This window comes from Phascolarctos cinereus, unplaced genomic scaffold, assembly GCF_003287225.1.
Source record: "Phascolarctos cinereus isolate Bilbo 61053 unplaced genomic scaffold, phaCin_HiC Scaffold_2;HRSCAF=192, whole genome shotgun sequence".
Taxonomy (NCBI): domain Eukaryota; kingdom Metazoa; phylum Chordata; class Mammalia; order Diprotodontia; family Phascolarctidae; genus Phascolarctos; species Phascolarctos cinereus.
In genome coordinates this window covers 379,821,177-379,836,801 of record NW_027555625.1, presented here as the reverse complement: position 1 = coordinate 379,836,801, position 15,625 = coordinate 379,821,177, and the positions used below count along the sequence as shown (strand labels likewise).

The following is a 15,625-nucleotide window of genomic DNA, read 5'->3' as shown; positions in this document are numbered from 1 at the left end:
TTATGCACACAGTAGGTACTTAATAAATATCTGCTGAGTGAGTGAACCCTGATGAACAAAGGTTGAAGTTTTCAAACACTCCTGTGTCTCCTTTTTTGTTCTATGGCTAAAAAGGCATTCAAAACCAAAGAAAAAATAAGAATTTAAAAAAGCAACCCTACTTATAAATAGATTTTGTTGAACTGAATATTTGGAAATTTAGTTTCTTAAGCTTAAAAATAACCTTCCCTTCAAAGTATCTCCCCATCTTGTTCTGACAGTTCTGTTTCTTCTGGAAGCTGTTCCATCTCTTTCTATCTGTGACTGACTTATCCTTTTCATATGGTTTATTTATCCCCTTTCCCATTAGCAACACAAAGCATCTACCCAGGGGTTCCTTAGGGAATCTGTGGTGCACTTATGCAGAATATTTTAAGTTTCAGCCAGGGCCCGTCATTAAGGCTGCCTTTCCAGGTTCAGGTTTGATTTCTGTTGATTTCATCATGAAAGGGCCCTGAATGGAAACAACTCTTACAGCTGTCAAGTTTGTTTAAAGAGTCAGGTTAATTTGTATGGAAAAGATTTTAGGATAGTAGTGATTGGCCCCTGGGCCTCATGTCCAGCAGCAGCCCAACCTTGGCACTTTAAAACAGCCCTAATCAAGTCAATCCCACTAGCAAAGATTTCAGTAACACTAATGAGAATGCACAAAATTGCTTTTGCAAATAAATGTCTTTTGTCCTTCTCTTCCCTGGCTCAAATCCCTCTGTTTCTTTCCATGTCTGTAGCACTTCCTTGCCTACCGTTGACCTCATTTATATAATTAGCTTACTTCTGTGTGTGAACCCACAAACCTCTTACGTTCTAGCTTTTGATAATCATTGGCATGGTAGAAGGATGCCAGCTTTCAAAGTCCTTTGGGTCTTACAGGAGAAGATAAGAGTGTGGGTTGTTTTGGAAACTGAATCCCTTTTTGTGGGGATTCTACTAAGTACAATTTAGAGCTAGGGAAGGAGCAGGCCGGCAAAACCAGAAATAGACTGCTGGAAGAGAAAACCTGGGGAATGAAAAATGCTTACTGACTTTCAACATCAATGATCCAGAATAAGATAGCAGCCTCAACTCTTGTTCCAGGTTTTCCTAGTCACGCCCACTTGCTCTTGCAGCTGCAGTAACTTCATTTTCTTTCTTCTCTTTGGGCAGAGCAAAGATATCCCCTCGGTGCTCCCCTCCTCCCGACTTTCTGCAAAGTAGTTCTAAGTTGTCTTAACCTTTTTTCTTAAGGCCTTGCCACCTTCACTGTGTTCAGTAGAATATTTGCCAGATAGAGATTCTCACCCTTTTTCACATCTACGAGCTCCCCAAAGCATTCTTTATCAACTACTGACCATAGTCAGTTACCTGTCTACTTGTCCCACTATGTGTGGCACAGATTTATATGTGGTGGTCACAGAAGAAGATGAAAAGATGGATTAAAGTGGGTAGCATGCTATAGGAGAAAGAAAATTATTGCTAAGCAGTTATTAGACAATCCACTGGTCGAGGTAATTTTCTCACTGGAAGTTTCTTATACTAATGAAATCACAAATCTGGGTTCCCCCGCCCCCCAAAATGCTTCATAAATATCCTTTCTCCATGGCAAATTGCAGCACCTGCATGCTTTAGCATGCTTCTATGTATTACTGCAGCCAAAAGAATTTATCCCTCTAGTAACTCCTCCCCCTGCCTGACAGGGAACCTCTCCACACTTAGCTAGGCTGTTGCTTGGGGGACAGGCTTGGATTCCGTCACGGTCACTGGGTCCATTCCTAGCATTCTAATTTGATAGAGTTCTGCTGCTTGCGCCTTTCAGAAGCCAGTGTGACCTCCATGATGCCAGGATGATGCATCAATGGATGTCATTAGTGGATTGTAATTATAATATATCACATACATGTAGGGATAGGGACTAAACCTGTTGTTTCATTGATGTGGGAAACTCCCAGGTGAGGAAACTCTCCACTAATGCATAAAAACACCTTCTTTGCAACTTATAGCAAAGTGCAGCGGTGTCACACTCAAACAGAAATGGGGAGGGGCTTGGTGGGGGGCACTAAACCATCCATAAGGATCCCTGCAGGGGGCACATTGATTTAGAAAACCCCATATTAACATTATCTATGTTCTATTGTGTTTTTTTCTCATTTTTCCCAATTACATTTTAATATGGTTCCCATTGCAGGCTGTTGAGGAATCTTGCACGAGGAATCACACCTTTTGGCCATCCTTGACGCCTCTAGTTAAGACTATGGGAGCTCCGAACGGCCTTGGGCATTGGAAATTAAAAGACTCATTCAGGGTCAAAGCCTCATATTTATCAGAAGCTGGATTTTAACTGACTTTTTGGCTCCTTGGCTAGGTCTCTATTCGCTGTCTCACTCAGCCTCTCTACATAAATGGAAGGTGTCCATAAAACACTTTGTAAATCATAAAGTGTGTCATAAATGTGTTGTTATCAGTGACTGGTTCAATTCAGTGATTTCTAGGGGAGCTTCAGAATCTGAGGATTGTCTTTCAGTTTCTGCTGGAGATCTGGAGGTCCAGTAGCCAAGTACCTCTCTTTTCATTTATTCATTTAATCTTCCATTTCTTACTTGAGAACTTCCCAGCAAGCACTTATCACGGTGTAGTGCAAAGCTTATTGGATTAAGAATCAGAAGATCTGATCTGAGGCCTGGCTCTATCACTGACTAGCTGTGTGATGCTGGGCAGCTTTCTTAACCTCTGTGTCTGTTTCCTCCTCTGGAATGTGGAACTTAGACTGTCCATTGAAGTGGATCGAGTGCTCTTGGGCTTAAGGACAAGAGGAAGACCCGAGTTCAAATCCTATCTCTGACCCTGGGCAAGTCACAGTTTTCATATGTCTCAAGCAACTCTAAAAGATTCTTGTCCTTGCCACAGACAGGTCTGTATTGATATAAAGTCACAGATAGCGTTGTAATCTATGTTGGTAGAGGGTATTCTCATATCTGGAGTTCCCTCATGCTGATGAAATCACATATTCGTGAAATACTGGAACAGTACTTATACTGCCTACCTGATAGGGTTATTAAGTCTAAAAATGAGATAATATATGTGAAAGCAATACCTTTTGTTCTCCCTTCCATCAAAGCCAGCCAAAACTGGGCATTTGTAAGGGATTATTATTATTGCAATTAAGTGCAGTGATTAGCCTAATGGCCTATCATTTCTTGGTTAGAATTCAAAATATAGGTCAGTAAGCTGAAAGATTTTTTTGGGAATCTGTGTTTCTGCATGGATGTAGGGAAAAATACAAAACCGTGTATGAGGCAAACAGATGGCTTTATACTAAACAAACAAACAAAACTCCTCCATCTAGAGCAAAGTGTCCTTCCAGGATTCATTCCAAATATGCCATGCAGCTGCAAGGACCTACTGAGTTAATTCTTCCAGTTTCATCCTTTCAGCAAAATGGATTCCATACGGTTCTTCTGAACTGCCATGACATGTTGTTCAGGGAGGTGCCCCTTCCCCTTAGCCAAAGGAGTTAATGGTCTTTGTCTTCAGGCTATAAGCAAAATGACCCAGTAGCGGCAAAGTTGCTAGCCAAAAAAGCAAAGAAACAAAGATGGAGCCCTCCCGACTGCCAGTTTACTAAATACTTGGGTCACAAAAGGGACAACTTTGCCAGGCCTTTGCTATTCTGACTGTCACTGCTGCTACTTACCAAGAAATCTAGGGTGAAGAGGGGCTAGGGCAGGTCTGTGCTTTAAGAGGCGGGGGAAGGGAAAAAGAGGGATGCTGGCCCCTCTTGTTGAACATAATTGCTCTCACCCCTGCTGAGTTTATGCCAGAGGGGCTAGTGAGGCTAGAGGAGGCCCACACATTATGGTGTCTGAAAAAAAATCGTTCTCTAAAAACAGCAGGAAGGAAACAGTAGTTGCCGCTTGGAGCCACGACTACAACTATTTGTCAGGCAGAGGGCAAGCAGTCAGTCAAGATGGATGGCACTTAGAAAGGTCGAGTTCAATCCATGGTGATCAGATGCAAATCCATCTAACCCATCCTGGACAGATGTGTTGAAACTAACTTTCACATTCTCCATATGGGGAGGGAGGAAGAAGGGAGTCCTTGATCACTGACCTTACCTGGTAAACTATTCTGTGCTCAGCCTTTTCTGTGTTTTTCATTGTACAGGAACAGCATGATGGAACGAGTAATATTTTGCCTTGCAGTTTCTGGTGTGTGTGGCAGGGAGGGGTGGTGGTGGGAATCTGGATCTATGATTTTGCTGGTGTGGAGGAACATTTTGGTGTAGGAATTCCATCGGCCGATGCAGGCTGGCAATTCATTGGTAACTTATAGTACAGTTACCCCTTCTACGTTGTGACTTTTCCCATCATGGCTTCTATATAATTCAGGTTGGCATAGAAATTAAATGTAAATTTTGGGGGAGTTTCATGGACATGCAAAGGTCAGTAGATGACACAGCGCCTATGATTAAATACTTAAGCCAAATTTAACAACAAGGTATCCTAAACACCCCATTAAAAAAGAGAAAAAACTTTATGGGAATTTTCAAGATTGCAGGGGGGCCATGCCCCTAATCCCCACAATGGGGAAGGGATAACTATAATTGAGAGCTGCCTAGCAGACTGAATGAGTCAATCAACAAGCGTCTATTAAACACTATGTGCCAGCATGGTGCTAAGTGCTAGGAATACAAACAGAGGCGAAAAATCTCAGTTCTCAAGGAGCACATATTCTAATGGAGGAGGCAAAAACATGCAAATAACTGTGTACAGATAGGAGATATATATGTATATATATACATATATATCTGTATATATATATGTATACACACATATACATACATATATATGTATGTGTGTATGTATATATAGATATAGATATAGATATAGATATAGATATAGATATAGATAGTTATATAAAATATACACGTAGCATGAGTGGAAAGCAGTCTCAGAGGGAAGGAGTAGGGGAACCAGGAAAGGCCTTTTTTGGAAGGCATCATTTATGCTGAACCTTGTTTCTCAGGCCAGGGAAGCTGCGAGCTGGTGGTGAGAAAGGAGGGCACTCCAAGCACGCGACACAGTCAATGAAAAGGCAAGGTCATCTGTAGATGGAGTGTTCCAGGAATTACAAATAGTCCAGTGTAGCTAGCTGGATCTTAGAGGAGTAAAGTGTGACAAATTTGGAAATATAGGAAGGGACCTGGCTGGGAAGAGCTTTCAATGCCAAACAGAAAATTTTATATTTGATCTTAGATGAAATAGGGAGCCACTAGAGTTTACTGAGTAGGGGGAAGTGACATGGTCAGATCTATGTTTAGGAAAATCATTTTGGTAGCTGACTGGAGGATAGAATGGAGTAGGGAGAAACTTGAGGCAGGGAGACCAATTTAGGAGGCTGTTGTGATAGACCAGGTGAGAGGTGGTGAAGTCCTACACTGAAGAGGTGTCTGTGTGAATGGAGAAAAGGGAACATCTTTGAGAGATGCTGGGATGGCAATAGATTGGGTGAGAATGAGCGAGTGAGTCAAAGATGACATTGAAGTTGCAAGCCTGAGTGCCTGAAAGGACAATGGTACCCAATCTCCAGCAGGCAGGGCTGGACCTCCAAATTATTGTTTATTACAGGAGAGAAGCCCTGACTTCTGTCAAACTGCCCACTGGGGCAGCTCAACCCCACAGGCTCTCAAGACTCAAATAAGAATCAGGAAGCTCGTGAAACAAAACGTTTTTCAGAGACTGCGACTGAGGCAACATTGTAAAGTAGGTGAGGCGGATGAGCCTAGATGCTGAATTTCTCTCCTAGGACTCTGTGCCCTCTTGCCCTCTCTCCTTTTTCCTACACACATACACACACAAACTCAGACCCGACAACAAAAAAACCTGTGCTCACTCCCCTTTCTCTCTTCCCACAAGCCAAAGTATAAGTGATGAATGACAGGTTCAGATATCTCTTTCCAGGAGATATTTGCTTTTTAACCAGAGACAAAGCTGAGCATAAAGAGAGTGAAGCTCTTTGGCTGGACCTCTTGCATTTATAATAATCTTTAAATTATAATTACATGCATTTCTCTCTTCCCTCCTCTCCCCTTGGAAGGCAAACTTCTTCAGAGACTGATCAAGGTCCTATCCATATTGGCATCTTCAGCACTTACCATACAGCTGAGGTCCTCAATAAATGGGTGTTGCATAGACTCAAAGAACCTATCTGAAGACAACTTAATGGGAGAGGATATATGGGGGCTTGTCTAACATTTCTTGGGCAGGCAGGTAGCACAGTGCACAGAGTGCTGGGCCTGGAGTCAGGAAGATTCATTTTCCTATGTTCAAATCTGACCTCAGACACTTACTAGCAAGTCACTTAACTTTGTCTCAATTTCCTCATTTGTAAAATGAGCTGGAGAAGGAAATGGCAAAAACCCCTAGTGTCTTCAGTCTATTTTTAAATATGATCAGATGAAGGGGTTAGTTAACTCCACGCTCAGACAAAAGAAACCAACAAAACTCAGGGCCTTGCCAGGTTGTGCAGAGATGAAATATCTTTAGTATATCAGAGGGCATTGTAGACCTACCCATAACTCATATAGGGAAGGTAAGTCTGAGGGTGGGGTGATTGGAAAGCTGCTTCCTCACCCCCTCCCCAACACCATCCTTCATGTAATATTTACTAGGATGATGCATTCCTAGAAGTTGCACTGTAGGATGCTGTTATATGATTAGTTTGGAAGACATTGGCTTTGCTTTCACCAAGACAGTCAATTTTTTTTGTCACTTTAGCAAAAATAAATTTTAAAAAATCAGTTGAATTGAGTGTTTAGTGTAATGCAAGCCAAACAGCCAGAGGATTTAGGTGTTTTTGCTTTTTTTTTTTCTCATTTTCTTTTCTCCTGGATTGTTTTGGGGTGGGGCTGTACAGCCATAGACAGTTCTATTAAGAGAAGGCCTTTGTCTTGAACATTTTATATGTCTCCTCCCTGAGAGAATTATTGTCCTGGCCCTGCCTGTTCAGGATCTGGAAATATCTCTGTATCTCAACTTGCTAAATGTATGTTTGGGTACAGTAAGCAAACACTCTAAGACTTCCACGGTGTTTTCAATCAAGCAATCTCCAAGGGCTAATTTACATGATGAGTCTAATGGGCAGGGGCTATCTTAATTCTATGTTTTTCATAGCACCCAAATTCACCCTCAAATACCACTTTACCAAGCACCCACAGTGTTTGGGGCTCAATAAATGCTAAATAATAATAATTAAACCCACTGTTAATATAAAGCCTTCACCATGTTTCTCTGGCTCAATAATCTGGGTTATCAGATTTAGCCTTCACATTAATTGAACAATTTAATAAGACTTTTCACATGTCTGGTATGGACTGTATCGCCTCCTTTATCTCCTTCCATTTTCTACTACCCTCAGTACTGTGGCCAAGTGACTATTCCCTTCTCCCTTCTCTCATTGCAGACTACATCCCTCCTTCCCTAACAGCCATTGTGAACTACTCCTACTTCCTATTACCTCCTTCCTTCCTTCCTTCCTTCCTTCCTTCCTTCCTTCCTTCCTTCCTTCCTTCCTTCCTTCCTTCCTTCCTTCCTTCCTTCCTTCCTTCCTTCCTTCCTTCCTTCCTTCCTTCCTTCCTTCCTTCCTTCCTTCCTTCCTTCCTTCCCTCCCTAGACTAGTGGTGAGGACATCTAGATTCTAGTCCTGTATGAGCCACTAACTAGCAATTACTTAACATAGCTGGGCCACAGTTTCTTAATTTGCTAATTGGGAAACAAAAAAATGCCTATACCACTTGCCTTCCAGAGCTATGTATATTAAAGCATTTTGAAAAGTGGTGTCACTATAGTGCAAAGTGGCATTATCTTTTGAAATTAAGTAAGACCCCCCTCTCTTCCTTCTGATATTTTTTTGGGACAGAGAATACTGACTGTGTTTGCATAGTGAGTCTCCATTTCCAGTCAGAACGATACCTGTATGAAAGAGAGACACAACAGAAGCCTACATTTTCCCTTTTATTTTTCTAGGAAGAGGACAGAAATGGTCCTGGGGCAGGGCTTCAGGGCTCTCTAGAAAGGCACAAAAAGAGGTAAGACTCAGAAATAGAATCACCATGACACCCTTTCAATCTGTGCCGGACTATTGATAACTTCCTACTTGGTCTCCCTGCCCCAAGCCTCTTCCCACTTTAATCTGTCCCTTACACAGCCACCAAAATGATTTTCCTAAAGCACAGATCTGACCACAAAGACAGGCAGGAGGCACACGTGAAGACAGAACGTTGAAGCGTTATTCACCTCTTTTGGCTTTAGGAACAGCCACACCAGAGATTCACTTGCTGGGTATGATGGCTATGTCAGAGGCAGGGAGTATTGGAGTCATGGGCTTTGAATACTTTGGTTTCCTCCTGTGGTCCGCCTGTTGCCCAGAATGGGATCCACTTCGATGGACAAATAAGGTTGTCATCTCTTGGCACAAAGGGCCTGTTTCTGCCTGGGATCCTTTGGAGATGGCCACCAGCTCAGGTTTGCCAGAGGTAGAATGGAAGCTGTGGTGTTTGGGTGGAGGAGGGCTGTAGTTTTGAAATCTCACTGTTTTGACTTGCTGTAACGAAAGAGAGAACAAAAGATTACCCGTGAGTTGGAGAAATGTAGGATATTAGCAAAACAGAAACTCTGCAAATAAACTCTGTTCATCTCTGTCCCTGGGGGGTTTGGTGCTGTATGTCCTGCTTAGTCTGCTACCTCACCTGAACCCTACCAATCCATCCAAGATGCAGCGAGGTGATGCAGTAGGAAGAGTGCTGGGCTTGAGACTAGAATTCTAATTCTGCCTCAGATACTTACTAGTTGTATGACCTTGAATATGTCACTCAACCTCTCTGAGCCTCAGTTGCCTCACCTGTAAAATGGAGACAGTCATAGAACCTATCTCACAGGGTTGTCGTGAGGAGCAAATGAGTGCTTTGCAAGCCTTAATACTCTGTGGCAATGCTAACTACTAGTCCAAAATATGAAATTATTTATCCAAACTCCTTTTATAGAAACTTTCATTTGGAATGAAAAGTCTTGAAAAGCAAAGAAACTCAGAATTCTAAGGGTCCTCAGAGTCACTTATTCCAACCTGCACCTGAGCATAAATCCCCTCTGTATTCCTGAAATCCAATCTCCATGTGAAGACTGCTTGAAAATATCTCTTGGGAAATATAGGGTCAGAAAATGTAGGCCAGTCACTTACTGAGAGTGAGAACATCACAGAATGGACAGCCTTGGTACTGCAATAATACCCATGAAATGTTAAAATTCCTAAAGGCAAAGCACAAAATCTTCCAAGAGTATGTAAGCTACTTGAAAGCCAGGACAGTTTCACTTCTGGTATCCCTGGAATCCCCAGGCCCTGACACATAGTCTTAATAAATGCTTATTTATTGATTGAGTCACTCCTTTTCTGAGGATTTATGTGAGGGCATGGATAAGATTCACCCAGAATAAGAATGGATCTATAACAGTGGAGAGTGTACCCAATTTAATAATTCAACTGAAGACAAAAACTTAATAGTGCCTTCCTTCAAGAAGCTTACATTCTACAGATCCATTGAAGGCCTGGAGTTGTGACTGCTTCCAGAAGACCTTTGCTTTGATGAAACAAACCTACATAAGGCAGAGAGGATAAGGATTCTGGGAGTGGTTAGTATGGATGGGCTGTGTGGCCCAGAGGATGGCCCTGGCTTACATTCCAGCCAAACTGGATCACCAGCTATTTCTTGATCTCTGTCTCTTCCCCTATCTCTGTCCATTCAAGTAGGCAGTCGCCTGTTATTCACTCTTTATCTCTGCCCTTTGGAATCCTCTTCCTTTTAAAACTTAATTCATGCATTGTTGTCTCCATAAGCTGACTTTTGATTAACTTCCCTCTCCTCTGATAAGTAATCATGGCCCATCCTCTCTCCTCCATCTTTCTTCTGTATTATCTCCACATTTAAAGGGTAAGCTCCTCAAGGCCAGAGACTATACTCTTAAATATACCTCATTACCACAGTGCTGAACAGCTGAATGGGTGTTCACTAAGTACTCATTGACTGAGTTTTGTCAAAGGCAATGACTTCAAAGTTGATGGAGCATTAACTTGCAGCTGAATTCTCCCATACGTGTTGTGTCTACCATTAGAAGGTGAGCTCCTAGAAAGTACGAGCTGTCTCCACTTTTCTTTTATTATTCTCCCAACTTAACATAGTGTTTTGCACATAGTACAGCTATTCCTTCCATATTATGGGGGTTAGGGGTGTGGCGCCCCTGTGATCTGGAAAATACACATAAAATTTTTTCGCTCTCCCTTCATATCAGAGAAGGAGTCTGAATTTTTTTCTTTTATGGGTGTTTACAATACTTTATTATAAATTATATATATAAATATATAAATATAAATATATATATATTATAATTTATAAATTAAGTATTTGATCATAGGCTCTGTGTTGTCTGATGGCCTTCACATATTGTCTGCGGCTTCCACAAAACTCCCCCAAGATTCCCATTTAATTTCTTATGCCAACCCCAATTATATGGAAACTGAGATGGGGAAGGTCGTGATGTGGAAGGGATAACTGTATGTACTTAATGTCTGTGTCTCCATCCCTCCATCCCCATCCCCTTTCATGCACATGTTCCTGTGTCTGAGGGGAAGTGGCTATAACTTATGGCCAGGTCTCATGATACAGTTGCCTACCAGGGCCTGGCCTGCTCTGAACTTCGTGGTCCAATGCAATGATGATAATTCAGGAGGCAGTGACTATAATGCCCTTTTTTTTCAGAAGAGGAGGAGGCTACTGAAGGCTCTTCAGGTAACAGTCTAGGGAGGCTTTCTGGCAGAAGTGGTACTCTAGCTGGACCTTGAAGGACAGGGTTAGCAGGCAGCTGGGAGAGAGGAAGGCATTCTAGTCATCAAGGAATAGCATGAAAGAAAGTCATGGGGGCAGAAATGAACCCAGTGTGTTTATTCAGTTTTGCACATGTTCAATCTTTAACTGTCCCCATTAATATTTTAGCCTCCCTAAGTCCCTAAGACAGGTCACTCTGGCAACCAAATTGAATAAAATTAATTCTGATTTTCCTGTGTCCTTGGCACAACTTCTTACTTAACCTAGGTGAACAGATGAACAGGCTAATCTCAAGGCTCCTGCTCATCAAATACTCAATTACAACTGAAATTTCTTTGGTGCTTTATAATATCTCACTTGAGCCTCACAGCAGCATTATCATTCCCATTTATACATGAAAAAACTGAGGCTCAGGGAGATTAAAGGACTTACCTACAGTTAGTAACACAGCTAGTAAGTATCAAAACTGGGATCTGAGCCCAGGTTTTCTTGATTTCAAGTCTAGGACTCTATCCACTATAGCATGCTGCCTCCCACACAGAACATAAGACACAAAAGTGCATGTGTGCAAACACACACACACACACACACACACACACACACACACTCTCTTCACTAAATGAAGCTTGAAAGAGCACTTTTTGGCAGGCATCTTTCTCATAGAACTTTACTAGTAGATAAGGAAATTATCCTGGCCTCATTAGCCTGAAAAATAGTCAGTGGTATAACCTTCCATATTATTTACTAATTCTACCTCCTTATAACCTTACCTACCTTCCTTTTCTTTCACTCCCCCAGGTCATTAGGAAAGCATAAATAATTTGTCCTTAACAAATGAACTAATCCTAAGAAGTATAGTTGAAAGAATCTTGACTAGCAGACCTGGCTTCCAGTCCTGACTCTCTCATTAACTATTTATGTGACCTTGACAAAACACTTAAATTCTGTTTCTTGATAGCCTCATCCATAAAATGAAGAAAATAGCCGCCTTAGTACACCTCTCTGGTTTGTCATAAAGATTAAGGGAAATTATGTATCAACCAATGAATCAATCACTGAACAGTATTAAATACTTACTATCTATGTGCCTGGCAAGGCAGCTGGGTGGTATAGGGGATAGACACCGGGCCTGGAGTAGGGAAGAACCATCTTACCGAGTTCAAATCTGGCCTCAGACACTTACTAGCTGTGTGACCGTGGGCAAATCACTTCACCCTGTTTGCCTCAGTTTCCTCATCTATAAAACGAGCTGGAGAAGGAAATGGCCAACCACGCCAGGGTCTTTGCCAAGAAAACCTTAAATGGGGTCCTGAGAACCAGACACATTTGAAATGACTGAACAGCGATACAACATGTGGCAGGCACTGGGCTTAGTGCTAGATGTCACTCCATGATGTTGCGGGCCTCTTGGAGAACGAAGGACAGATAGCAGCAACAAACAATAAAAAGAGAACTCTGAAAGGTGTCGAAAGTCCTCACACCCTGGCTCTTTCTTATTCTTCCAGTCCTGTAATTATTTCCACGCACTCTACAACGTAGTTGAACTGGCTCCTACTTGCTGTTCCTAAAGCACAAGACTCCACTTCTTTTCACTGGCTCTCCTCCACGTCTCCTACCTTCCCTCAAGATTTTTTTTTTTCAAATCCCATTTTCTGCAGAAGGCCTTTCCTGCCCCCTCTGCTGCTAAGTGCCTTCCTTCGGAGATTACCTTCTATTTATTTACTCTGTCTCTGTCTTGAACACATACATATGTATATATAGTTATTAGCTATTAGTATATAAGTATGTCTGTATATTATCTATTCTATCTGTCTGTCTGTCTGTCTAACTATCTATCTGCATGTCATCTGCCATTAGAATGTGAGCTTCCTGAAGGCAGGAACTATGTTTTTGCCCTTCACTGCATCGCCTGACCTTATAAGGCACAGTGCCTGGCGCGTAGTAAGCACATAAATAAATGCTTGTAGCCTGACTGACATGCATGTGCTATTACGTATTACTAGCTGAAATAAAGGAAAGCAGCAGAGTAAGCATTAAGAAGGCCTGAGTTTGTGTTCCAATTCCAACATTTAATAGTTGTGTGGCCCTGAGAAAGTCACTTAATCTCTCTGAAACCTGCCATCCACATTTGTAAAGTAGGAATAATATTTACATTATGTACCATTTTTGTGATTGTTATCATTCAGCTGTTTCAGTCATGTCTGACTTTTCCTAACCCTATTTGGGGTTTTCTGGGCAGAGATACTGGAATGGTTTGCCATTTTCTTCTCCAGCTCATTTTTACAGATGAGGAAACTGAGGCAAACAGGGTTAAGTGGCTTGTGCAGGGTCAAACAGCTAGGAAGTGTCTGAGGCCAGATTTGAACTCAGGGAGAGGAGTCTTCCTGACTTCAGGCCTGGCACTCTATCCACTGCACCACCTAGCTGCCCCTACTACCCCGCCAAAATTCTTTTTAGTCATTTTTGACTCTTTGTGACCTCATCTGGGGTTTTCTTGGCAGAGATACTGGAGTGGTTTGTCATTTCTTTCTCCAGCTCATTTTACAGAGGAGGAAACTGAGGCAAACAAGGTTAAGTGACTTTCCCAGGGTCACACAGCTAGTAAATGTCTGAGGCTAGATTTGAACTCATGAATATGAGTCTTCCTGACTTCAGGCCTGGCACTCTATCCACTGTACCACCTAGCTGCCCATATGCCACACAGAGATGTTATGAGGAATGTAAGTCTATAGATATAAGTTATTATTGTTGTTAATTCTTCTCACTGCTAATGAAAAGAGTAGTGCCCTAGGGATTAAGAGACCTACTTACTTAAATTCTCTAGGGTTTCAGTTTCCTAATACTTACTATAGGGAATAGACGAGACCTTTATGGCACCTTTAGACTCTTTGATCTTAACATCCTATGATTACATGAAAAGCAGCGATTACTGAAACACCTTTAATACAAATCTCAGTTCTTTCAGAATTTAGGCAACTAGCTGAGTTCATGCAGATAGATATAGAGGGAACCAACTTAGATTTTTAAAAGACAAGCATAGGGACAGCTAAGTGGCACAGCTGATAGAGCTCTGTCCTTGGAGTCAGGAGGATCTGAGTTCAAATCTGGCCTCAGACACTTGACACTTACTAGCTATGTGACCCTGGGCAAGTCACTTAAGCCCAACTGCCTCCCCCCCCCCCAAAAAAAAAGACAAGCATAGAAGATAGACATAAGGGCAAATAACAGCAAGTAAACATAAAAGCATGGCATAGTCCCATGTGAAGAGTGTTGGGAGTGCCAAAGTTGAGACTGGTTAGAAAAGCTAAGGACCAATGAAAAAGGGCTCAAAAAAACTGTATTGGGGGGCAGCTAGGTGGCGCAGTGGATAGAGTGTCAGACCTGAATTCAAATTCGCCCTCAGACATGTATAGCTGTATGAGCCTGGGCAAGTCATTTAACCCTGTTTGCCTCAGTTTCCTCATCTGTAAAATGAGCTGGAGAAGAAAATGGCAAACCACTTCAGTATCTCTGCCAAGAAAACTCCAAATGGGGTCACAAAGAGTCAAACATGACTGAAAATGACTAAAAAAAATTTTGGCGGAGTAGTAGGGGCAGCTAGGTGACATAGCGGACAGAGTACCAGGCCTGGAGTAAGGAAGACTCCTCTCCCTGAGTTCAAATCTGGCCTCAGATACTTCCTAGCTGTGTGACCCTGAGCAAGTTACTTAACCCTGCTTGCCTCAGTTTCCTCATCTGTAAAAATGAGGTGGAGAAGAAAATGACAAATCACTCCAATATTTTTGCCAAGAAAACCCCAAATGGGGTCACAAAGAATTAGAGATGATTAGAATGAATGAACAACTTTGCTGTACTCTGATTTGGTCAGACTAATTTGGTGCATCAGATTCAACTCTAGATGGCATATTTTAGAAGAATACAGATGAGGTGAAGGGTTTTGAGTTCATGCCTATCACCACCCTAACCTAGCCCAGGCCCTCATTACTTCTTGGCTAGACTATTGCAATAGGATCCTAAATGGTTTTCTCCCCATCTACTTATTGTTCTCTGCAATCCATCTTCCACCTAGCTGCCAAATTAATATTCCTAAAATGCAGGTCTCCTCATTATATTCTACCAATTAAGAAGTTTTAGTGGCTTCCTAGTGCCCATAGGATAAAATTCAAACTCCTCATTTTGACATTTAAAGCCCTTCACAATCCGACTCTCAGCCTTTCTTTCCAAGTTTATTAAATGTTATTCCTCTTCATTCACTCTCTGCTCCTCCAAACTGACCTTTTTGCTCTTCTCATGCATTACTTTCTCTCTGCCACCTCTGCACCTTTGAGCAGGCTGTCCCTGATGTCTGCAATGTTCTCCTTCATTTCCATGTCATGGAACCTTCGAGGCTCAGGTCAAGCATCCTTTCTTTCAAGAGGCCTTTTCTTCCAGTAGTTAGTGGCTCCCATTACAGTGTATTTATTTTATTTTATTTGGAGGCAATCAGGGGTAAGTGACCTCCTCAAGGTCACACAGCTAATAAGTGTCTGAGATCAGATTTGAACTCAGGTCTTCCTAACTCCTGGGCTGATGCTCAGCCACTGAACCACCTAGCTACCCTCTATTTATTTTTTACATATCTTACATTTACTTATCTATGAACATATTGCATTCCCCTTGTAGAATACAACTACCTTCAGGGCAGGGCCTATCTCAGTTTTTTAACTGTATCCCAAGTATCTAGTGACCATCATTCAAGTA

General features: G+C 42.0%; 1 protein-coding gene across 1 annotated transcript in view; it reads right to left on the bottom strand.

Annotated features, from left to right (window-relative positions):
- The window catches only part of SH3RF2 (SH3 domain containing ring finger 2), a 189,173-nt gene that overhangs the window by 9,059 nt on the left and 164,489 nt on the right, over positions 1-15,625 (bottom strand). The window contains exon 11 of the mRNA XM_020964305.2: positions 8,307-8,613. Within this exon, the coding sequence (XP_020819964.1) occupies positions 8,341-8,613 (273 nt within the window). The 3' untranslated portion in view covers positions 8,307-8,340. The remainder of the gene's footprint in view (positions 1-8,306; positions 8,614-15,625) is intronic.